Consider the following 11,010-nt stretch of genomic DNA (forward strand, 5'->3'; position numbering starts at 1 on the left):
AACTTTATTTTCAAGAACTTACGGTTTTGGGTGAATTACGTTTGGAGGGCATTTTAATGGAAAATAATAAACCACGTAGGGTTCTACTATTTGCCACTATGCTGATAATAGCCAAAGCCAAAGAGGACAATCGTTTGCAATTTAAAAGTTACATACACGTAAGTAGTAGTAATAGTAGGAGTTAATTTGTAACGATTTTAAGTTTTTAACAAGTATCGTTAAAGCTTTTTCTGTTTTGCGTTAAATATATGTTAAATAAACTCTATTATCTTATTTGTGCATTTTATTTTTAACTTTATTATTATTGTTTGTTTTTTTCTTTTAATTTAGCAAAATAATCTCATGCTGAGCGAACACTTGGCTGGTGAACCAACTAGCTTTTATGTAATACCATACGATGAACCGCGCCACCAAATCAAGTTAACAGCCAAAAATCGTGACCAGAAACGCCTTTGGACTCAACACATTAAAAGTGTCATACTCGAAAAATTCGATAACATTCCATTACGAGCCAAAGAGCTGGTTTATCAATTGGGTGATGAGGAAGGTATGTAGGTGTGATCTAAAGCGGAAGCTGCTTTTTTTTTACATGTTGTTTATTTAATTTCTTTTTTTTCTTCTCTTAACTTAACCAACCAAAATTTAAACAACCAAATTTTATGTTTTGTCTCGTTAAATTTCAATTTTTTTAAATTTGTATTTTAAATTTATTCTTAAACTTGTAATTTTTGTTACTGTTTATCAGGATAAAAAGGGAAATTTGAAAATATTTTATATGTGTATTTAGAAAAATCGTGCAAGACTTGTAATGTTGCGGAATTCATTATTAAAAAGTTTTAATTTTGATTTTTTTACAAAAGGAAGAAAGTGTATAGCAATAGAGGTCTATTATTTGATGTTTAGATTCTAGAGAATTTGGAATTTTTGTTGAAATTTTCAGAAAGACTATTTCTAGTAGATGTCTTTTCTGTGGAGAACAAGACTATTAATTTTTTAGAAACTTTTTCTACAGAAATTGTTCCCAATAAGAGTCTAAAATTTCTGTCTTCCGTCCATTCATTGATTGGTTTTTTAAAACACTTAAAAAGCTTATCTAATCCTAGACTAATTGGTGAACTTAATCCCTGAGCATAGAATATTATCATTAAACAATACCCTCTAAAGCTCGAATTGTTTGTCGGAAATTTGAGCTTTTAGCCGTATTACCGCAAGTTCGTTATCAAAAATGCTTTACTATCGAAAATATTTGATATGTACCATGTCCAAACATTTTACTCGATCAACTCGTTTTCTTGTGGAAATAGTGAAGGTCGATCACGAAAACAATTATGTTTTGTTTGAAATGTGGGACTTCGGAAATATTTATATGTTATAGAGTCTACATTCATTTTCAAGAACAGTTTCAGAAAGAGTTATTTTATACTTCGAATTGTTAAGGACTTTCCACTACAATCTCACGTGTGCCATTCCAGAATATTTCACTATTACTCCACTGTAAGTCTCTTATGCCCAGAACTCCGAAATTTTCATTTGTGCTCCAACTTGAGTAAATCTTGATGTTCCATCAATGTTCTAACTTGTCATTATCCCAATCATGAAGAGAATGATATCCACTAACCTCTCACATTTCCATTATCACTATTACACTAAAGAAGTTCGAATGTCAAATCGTTTTGTTGTAGATTGGTCCGCAGTATCATAAAATGGTATTGAGGATACCACTTCAAATCTGCGAAAACGGCTTTTGAATTAGTTCTTAAACGGCACTAATTACTCGCCACATCGACTGAGGGATCATTGAAAAACTCAATATTTGCTGTTGCTCACATCAAAGAACCATAGACTTTCATAAAATGGCAGTAGAGACGTCACTTAAAATCTGCCAACCCGACATATATATCTAATGATCACTGACATTGCTGATGCTCACATCAGAGAACCTTAAATCCCAAATGATTCGCTAAGTTGTACGCGACTGCTTATCTTATTAGCAGTAACCCAATGTATCTTCTTGGGATTCCACAATCCGTTACCGGTGGATGCGTCCACAGATATAACATTAGGATCGGCATTTAAAAGGATCTAAGTGAGGTTCTATTGAACCTAACCTAATCTATGGGCAAAAAATAAAGTCCGAAAATAAAAGAGATTTTGAACCTAATCTAACCTTAGCTATGAAAGCAAAAACGGTCCAAAAACAAATGCGGCTTTGAAACTAATTTCACCTAATCTATAGGGGAAAATGGTCCGAATATAAAAGTGTTTTATTAAAAAAATACTTTGAAAATTTCCCATCGAACTGACTTCAAGGAATTTAAAATGTTATGCCATCACTAACAAAACAAAGGCTCTCAATTCCTTAAAATGAAGATTGTCCTGGCCACACGAAGTCTTACCATACCATATCATTAACATATTTATTGTAATAGATCCATCCGCTTCAGACAATTTGGGATAAGAACGACCCTGGTCTAGAATGTTTTTGATACTTCTATGTATGCCTTAATTGCACTAGACCTTGACATATTTATGTTTATGTCTCTTATTTATGAACGTAATTCGTTGGGGTCAAACCAGTCACCGGTTTCTGATGCTCACATAATCAACTAAAGTGGTCTTAATATATGTGTTCTAAATTTGAGTGGAACTTTTGGGTAAAACTGCAAAAAGATCCCAATTTCGGGATTATATTTTCGGTTTTTAGAAGTTGCTAAATCTTCCAATCAAACCAACTGACAACTTTATTTTCAAAAAAATCGATTCTGTCCTACTGTGCACAGATTGACTTGTTTTATAGCAACAGTTTTGAACTGCATATTTCTTTTTCCATGGTGTTTTTTCACACTTCTAAGATTAGAAGTAGATTTGAATAACAGTTTTGAACATTTCATTTTTTATATCCAGAGTGCATACATATCTGTGTATAAGATCAAAACGATCTTATTTTTAAATTGTTAGTTATTTCAAAATAATTTTTCAAAAATGTAGCATACTTTTAGACATTATTTTTTAAAACGATCTTTTTCAAAATTTCAAAAAGCTTTGAAGTTTTATAACTTTATTTTTTTCTTATTTATGGCATATTTTTACAAGTCTTGCATAGTTTTTTTTTATAAAAAATACTAAAAGTAGTAAATTTTAGTTGCTTTAAAATAAAAATACTATTGTTTTTAAAAGTAAATAAATACTAGCAGGTTTATTAACACTAACACCTATAATTAACAAATTTAACATAAAAAATATATATTTATTAAGTATAAAAAATTATTACCAACAAAAATTTGGCTTACACTGTGACACAAATTTTTTTTAATTTTCTTTCAATTTTAGTGTTGTAGTACAAACAAATAAAAACTTAAAAAAACTAAAACAACAACGAAATGGGTGAATTGAAATAAAAAACCACAAAAAATTTCAAACCAAAAACAAATAAACAGTAAAACAAATTGACACTTATTTTAGGGTTAGTACTGCCAGTCCAAATGCTTTTTATTTCAAATTTAAACAAAAACATCACCGATTACTGCACCACTGTATAAAAGCACATTAAAATCACCAGAAAAAAAGCATGGGTTATGGTTACATAAATAGCAGAATAGTACTTTATTCCTCTCTCTCTCCCTTTTTACACACTTTTTGTTTCATACTTTAAACACTTTGTGTTACATTACACTATTATCTTTACAAAAGAAAAAAACATTGGCTTAAAATCATAACGCTTAAAGAACTTAACTAATATAACTTGGTTTAGGGTTTTATATTGGAAAGGAGTAGAATTATTAATTTATTTTTAATATTTACAGATCGCACAGCTGATAAAAATACCTGGAAATGGAGTTTGCATACAGCCTCCTCCACGCCCACTTATTTGGAAAGACGCAACAATTTCCGTCGCAGCGAAATGCGCAATCGTTCAAAAACAAAGCGCAAAACTATTTCGAATACCAACTCCTTGGATGTGTTCAGTGAAATCACACCCTCGAAAGATGTTAAGAATTTAAGCAAATCCATATCCAAAAGTGCTGAAAGTATAAATGACAAATCCTTAGCTACCAGAGATTCAGCTTTAATTGAAAATGTAGAGCTTAGGGCTGAGGAAGAAGAGGCAGGTGAAAACTGTAGCTGTGCTAAAAACCAAAAATGCAAATTTTGTATAAATCGTGATAAGGAGTCCAACAGTAAATCGGTTAGACAATCGCATAAAACCTTCAGATTCGGCAGTAAACCTTTAAAAGAACGCAGTAAGTCTGTGCCACGCATTAGTCTGCATATCGAACATTTCGAAAAGGTGGCCAGTGAGCAGGGTAAGGAGGCAATTACAAGCTCCAAAGAAGTCAAAACTGCAATAAATATTACACAAACCAATGGCAAGACCACCTGTGCCAAACGCCTATCTTCCCTTAAACGGCAAAAGAATAAAACTAAAGAAACCTCTACTTTCTACATGGCTCTCAGTGAATTTGAAGATGCTGGTGAAACGGTCCTGAAAATCACCGAATCTTCAGAAAATATTTTACACAATAGCAAATCGGAGGACAAGGAATTGAGCAAAGAAATGGCCAAATCAACTAATTATCTTCCCGATGTGGTAATGAAGGTAGAAGAGGATAATAATATAATGTCCACATCTTTAACATTAACACCAGCAGAAAAAGCCAAACAAGATGCCGAAATTGTTTTGGATCTTCTAAAGAATAGCAAAGAATTTGATAAACTCTATGCTAAAATACAAAAGAAACGTAATTTGGATAAATCGCTGCAATCATCAAAAAGCCTGGACTTTAAACTCAACAAAACTATGGACAAACTGGAATTGCCACCAGATTTGCCACCAAGACCTCCCTCCAGATCTCCTCCTCCATTGGAAAATGAAAAAGATTGCATGGAATACAAGTCCTTGACTTTGGAAACAGAAGATGAACCCATTTATGAAAGTCTGCTAAGAAATGTGCATGTTCCCTATAAGTTCTCACCTCCTCTGGGACGTTCTAAGTCAGTGCAATATAACAAGTGTAAAGAGAATAAACCAACTAGTCCAAGGCCCGAATCTGATTATGTCACTCTAGTGTATACACCCGAGGGTGTGCTACACAATGTGGGTGGTGAAGAAGTGCATAAATCTCCTGTCAAAACCGAAAGTAATTTAAGTCAACACAGTTCAAATGCCTCGTCTACGATCACTCTTAAGGAAAGGGATAGTTTTAACAATGACTTACCAAGTGAACATAATTCTTTGGATTGCTCCACACAAATGTCTGCAAGTTTTCACTCCAGTCCCATTTATAGTTCCATAAATGAAGTTAATCCCAATCGCAGCCATACTCCTCGCAGTCTACTAAAACGTTTATGGAGTAATTCGACTTTGATAGGAGAGGATTTGACTGGTAATCGTTTAAGTCGTTCGGTACACAATCTAGAGCGTAGAGGTTCCGATAGCTCTGAAGTGGATAGACATTCTATACTACATCTGCCGGGCAGTGAGACTATAGGTGAACGTATGGCTCATGTAGATTATGCTGATCCTCGTACTCTCTTCAGCGTTATCAAATATGATGACGCCAATCAAATGCAAAGAGATTCAGTCTTGTCATTAACCTCTTCCAATGACAGTGTCTGTGAGCATAAACCTAGTAATGGCAAATATAAAGATTCTTCTCATAGTTTCGAGTATGAAGATTGTGTTGAAGCCTGTTTGGAAAATGATTTTCGTGATTCCGCTATTTACAGTGATGACAATGATAGGCGTTTGGATAAATCTAACTCCTTTCGCAACAGCAAAAATCCTCCTCTAAAACCCAAACCCACATATGTGCCACCTCTTCCACTTAAATCGCCCTTAAAAGTTGTCGAAACGAATAAGGATTTTTCCACAACCAAATCAGCTGGACCAGGCGTTATCATATGTCCACCCAATTTAAGTCCCACTAGCACCCGTAGTTGGGTTCTACAGCAAATAGATAATTTTAGTAAATAATTCTATTAAAACCCAATGCAATAAACATTTCATTCTTAATATTTAAGCGTTGCCATAACTAATTAAAAATTATTTAATGTTAAATTTAATTTAATTAACGAAAGAATTAAAAATATAATTGTTTGTCAATATCCAAAGACTAGGGCTTTGATTAACTCAACATCAAATGCCATTAATGTTAAATTTTTATTATTATAACGATTAATTTTTTATAAAATTTTATTACATATCCAATATGTATTATTATTTTTCTGTTAAAATTAAGTATTAATATATTAAGAAATTGCTACCTGTATTTGTAACTTTGCTTAAACAAAAAGTCTGGTGGTATAAAAGAAAACGTATTCGAAAATTATTATAACATTTTTAATTGTTTTACATTAGTTGTAGCCAATTTTATATAAATTTATTAAAATGAAAATAAATTTTATTAATACTTAACGAAAAACAATAAGTCCATTGTATTTTATTTGTATATCGAAGCCTTTAGAGGTGGCTCGATTGAATGTTTTTGGTGATGTAGTTTAGTATGTGATCCAAAGCATAGTCTAGTCTATATACTACTATTCAGTCTAGCCTATAAATAGTGTAGTGTATAGTCTAGTATATAGTATCGTCTAGTATTTGGTCTTTTCTGTAGTCTACTCTATAGTCAAGTCTATTGAATAGTCTGTAGTCTAGTATACAGTCTAGTCTAAAGTACATTCTATGATCTACTTACAACTCTAGTCAGTAATGTTGTCTGTAATATAGTCTATCGCATAGTGTATAGTATAGTCTATATAGTCTAGCATATAGTTTAGTTCAAAGCCTATTCTATAGTAGATTCCATATAATAGCATGTAGTTTAGTCTATAGTCTAGCCTATAGTCTAGTCTATAGTCTAGTCTATAGTCTAGTGTATAGTCTAGTCTATAGTCTAGTGTATAGTCTATAGTATAATCTGTAGTCTAGTCTATAGTCTAGTCTATAGTCTAGTCTATAGTCTAGTCTATAGTCTAGTCTATAGTCTAGTCTATAGTCTAGTCTATAGTCTAGTCTATAGTCTAGTCTATAGTCTAGTATATAGTCTAGTCTATAGTCTAGTCTATAGCCTAGTCTATAGTCTATAGCCTAGTCTATAGTCTAGTCTATAGTCTAGTCTATAGCCTAGTCTATAGTCTAGTCTATTGTCTAATCTATAGTCTAGTCTATTGTCTAGTCTATAGTCTAGTTTATAATCTTGTCTATAGTCTAACATACAGTCTAGTCTATAGTCAGTCCTACAGTCCAGTCTATAATCTAGTCTCGTCTATATTCCAGTCTATAGTCTAGTCCAAAGTCTAGCCGAAAATCTTGTGTATGGTCTAGGCTATAGTCAATCTATGGTCTAGTCGATATTCTTTTCTAAATGCTAGTCTAGACTTCGACATTGAAATAATAACATACAAAAACAAAACTAATGCAATGCAGAATATTTGCAATCGTTTAGCGGTGAAATGAAAATGGTGTAGTTGCAACATATTAATACATTTAGTACAAATATAGGCCAACAACAGAATTGATCTCAGTTATTTTACAATAAATTAGATTAATTTCTTAATTACTTGCTAAATGATTATAATTATAGTCTATATTTAATTTAGTAGTAATAAATTAAATTATAGTAATTTTAACTCCAATACTTAACTTTTATATCTCATAATGAAATCGATATACCAACAAATTTTATTGATATTTTTTTATCAGTTACCTTTTCCTTTAATTTGCAAATTATTAAATGTTGTTGCACAGCACAATATTTATTTCGTTTTTTGTATTAGACAAATGATGCTGCTATTAGTTGCATAGAAATGTGACAATATCATTTGTCGCAACCAGTTGAAAGGGGGAAGTTAAAAACTTGTCAGTGGTACTTATAAAACCAAACAGCACTGCCGATTTCGTATTATATCATTGCATTTATTTAGGTGAAAGTGATGATAAAGTTATTTATATTTATTAGCCAGGCTTTAATGTTATTGGTTTTTTATGAGTATTTAACATTTTTGCATCAATCTCAACGATGTAAAAATGTCTCGAAAAAAAAATAATATTAATATATTAATAACTCCGCAAACTTTGAAATTTAAGTGGATTTAAAAAATTACAAACAAAAAATATTGTGGGAGCAACAAGGTAGTGCTTTTCGTAAGCCTGTGTTTATTTGACGTATTTACTTTACTTACTTCCATCTAAGTGTATTTTAAATAACCGCATAAATTAATCTGGTTATTTAAGTGAATTGCATGCCACTTTGTTGTTTGTTTGTTTTTTATTAAGAGTTTTAATAATATTTTAAATACACATTAATTTTTCCCCATTTTAATTTTACGTTTAATTTTGTAAATAAACTTATAATTTAATAAATAAAACATTTCTAGAGTCAATTATATTTACAATGTTTAAAGAAATTCCTGATGTCTGCTTTATATGTAAACAAAGTTTTGTAATTTGTAATTTCATTGTATTTATTCTATTCAAATTCAAAATAGACTAGCAACGAGATATCTGCATCATACCTACATATGCATAAAATTCTATATTAATGACTGACTCACTAAACGGCTGAAGTTAAAAAAAAAAATATTTTTAAATTCAAAAATTTAGGGATATAAAAAGGGTGAAACGGATAAATGGCATAATATTTTAAATAGTCTAGTCCATAGTTTAGCCTAGTCTAGTCTACCGTCTAGTCTATAGTCTAGTCAATAGTATGGTCTATATTCTAGTCCATAGTATCATCTAGTATAGTCTATAGTATAGTCTATGGTATAGTCTATAGTATAGTCTATGGTATAGTCTATAGTATAGTCTATGGTATAGTCTATAGTATAGTTTATAGTATAGTCTATAGTATAGTCTATAGTATAGTCTATAGTATAGTCTATAGTATAGTCTATAGTATAGTCTATAGTCTAGTCTATAGTATAGTCTATAGTATAGTCTATAGTCTAGTCTATAGTCTAGTCTATAGTCTAGTCTATAGTCTAGTCTATAGTCTAGTCTATAGTCTAGTCTATAGTCTAGTCTATAGTCTAGTCTATAGTCTAGTCTATAGTCTAGTTAGATTAGACTAGACAGTCTACAGTCTAGTCTATAGTCTAGTCTATAATCTAGTCTATAGTTTAGTATATAGTCTAGTCTATAGTCTAGCATATAATCAAGTCTATAGTCTACATTATATAATGTGCGTGGACATTTCACACTTTTTTCACATTTGACTTTATAACTTTTGGCAATATGAAGCTATTTTATATACGCTTTAGTAAGTAGCCCCTATCAAGGAACCTCGTTTATAGAATATCTCATAGGCGAATATAATTTTATATTTGTTAAAATCAAATTTATCAATGAATTTCTTTCATTAAAGACCTTTTTGCAACCCTCATATGTATGTTAATTAACAAAATTTCCAAATGAACTATCAAGGTCTACAAATAAATACATATGTCTGAAATAAAGAATTGACAGACAATTCTAGTGTAACCTCTTACGAAAAAAAATAGTCATAAAAACAAAAAGATATCATTTAGATAAAGATCATGTGCCATAAAATTAACCGAATTTTCTTCAAAAAATACCAATGATTCATATTAATGTTTCTGCTTTAAGAGCTGTAGATGCTGATGATCTTTAATGACCGTGATTTTATATAGATAAGTATATCATACGTAAACATATACAATGGGGTTTTTTTTTCAATATTTATACTTAAAACTAGAGACTCATAATATATTGGTCTACAAACGTTAATTACAATAACAATCTTTGACAATGAAGTTTTGTGGGTTGTGGTGGTAAATACGTTAAGTTTTTTTTTTCTTTTTTTCTAAACAAAAGAAGATTATTTTTTTTGCTGTTGGTTACTTAATGAACTCGGACAAAAATTGTATGGTTGTAAAAGACATAATTTCAAAGACCTACAATTTTATTTATTTTTTTTTCGAAAATATAAATAAATTTAGTAATTTATTTTTGAATCGGAAATCTTTGATAATTTAATAATAATTTGTTGGTATTATTTTAATATGCCTTCACCAAAAACGTAAGAAAAACGTTATAAAGAAACAGCTACTGGAAAGAAATGTAACTGGTAAATGTAAAAAAAAACAAAAGTAATAAAAACAAACAAGTTGAGATTGCAAATGTTACAAACGATAGTTGGTTTAAAACTATTGATCATTGAATTGTTTCTCGGTTGAATGAGTTGTTGTCGATCAAAAATATTCATCGTCATCCACTTTGTCATTGTACGCAAGTGTTGGTAGCAAAAAGAGCTCTTTGAGATGGTCTGATCGTGATGGTGGTAGTGGTGGTGGTCGATCGATTGAAGCTTGGTTTGTTTTTAGTAAAATATTGGCAGCAAAAATCTTAATTACAACATTTGACCAGAGTGCTGACCGTGGCGACATTATATTCATTTATTATTGTAATTATGTCTTTTAGGGATATTAGGCAACAGATTTTTGTTTTTTGAATTTTGTTTGCGTATATGTGTGTTAGTGTATAGTGTGATTGAGTGAATGATGGTTTATTGGGCTCACTCAACCAATGATATTAAAAAAAATCCAAAAATAATATTTTTATTTTTTATGTCTTTTTTAGTATGTAGTAACAGCAAAAAAATCATAATAACAATAATGTTGCTGATTTTAAAGATAAACAATAATTTTTGCATTTATTTACTTTTTTATTTAGTGTTATTTTCGTTGTAGAGAACTGGAGTGACGGGGTATTGAGCAGCGTTGAGGCTAAACGTTTACTGATGTTGCTGATAATTTAAACTCCCACTATTTGCATTACTTAAACGACGTTTATTAGTTTTACTTTTTTCAATTATATTGAGAAAGAAGCCTTAAAGCTTTACATACAGTGGTGTAGAAGGATTTCTATTTATTTTTTGAGACAAAAAAACAAATCACAAAATTTAACTGTAGTGAATCGCAACAAACGGAAATCGGATTGGCAGTTGAGTCAAATTTGCAAAGTACTTTCTTCAAAAAATTTTGGGTACT

At 30.8% G+C, this 11,010-nt stretch overlaps 1 protein-coding gene across 8 annotated transcripts in view; it reads left to right on the top strand.

Moving 5' to 3' along the window:
• LOC111681358 overlaps window positions 1-6,428 on the top strand; it is a 34,796-nt gene extending 28,368 nt beyond the window's left edge. For all 8 annotated transcript variants that reach the window (XM_046953406.1, XM_046953413.1, XM_046953408.1 and 5 more), the window contains 3 exons: window positions 16-158; window positions 331-547; window positions 3,804-6,428. In XM_046953406.1, the coding sequence (XP_046809362.1) occupies window positions 16-158; window positions 331-547; window positions 3,804-5,974 (2,531 nt within the window). In that variant the 3' untranslated portion in view covers window positions 5,975-6,428. The remainder of the gene's footprint in view (window positions 1-15; window positions 159-330; window positions 548-3,803) is intronic.
• Window positions 6,429-11,010: the final 4,582 nt, after the last annotated feature.

This window comes from Lucilia cuprina, chromosome 6 (genome assembly GCF_022045245.1).
Source record: "Lucilia cuprina isolate Lc7/37 chromosome 6, ASM2204524v1, whole genome shotgun sequence".
Classification (NCBI taxonomy): Eukaryota; Metazoa; Arthropoda; class Insecta; order Diptera; family Calliphoridae; genus Lucilia; species Lucilia cuprina.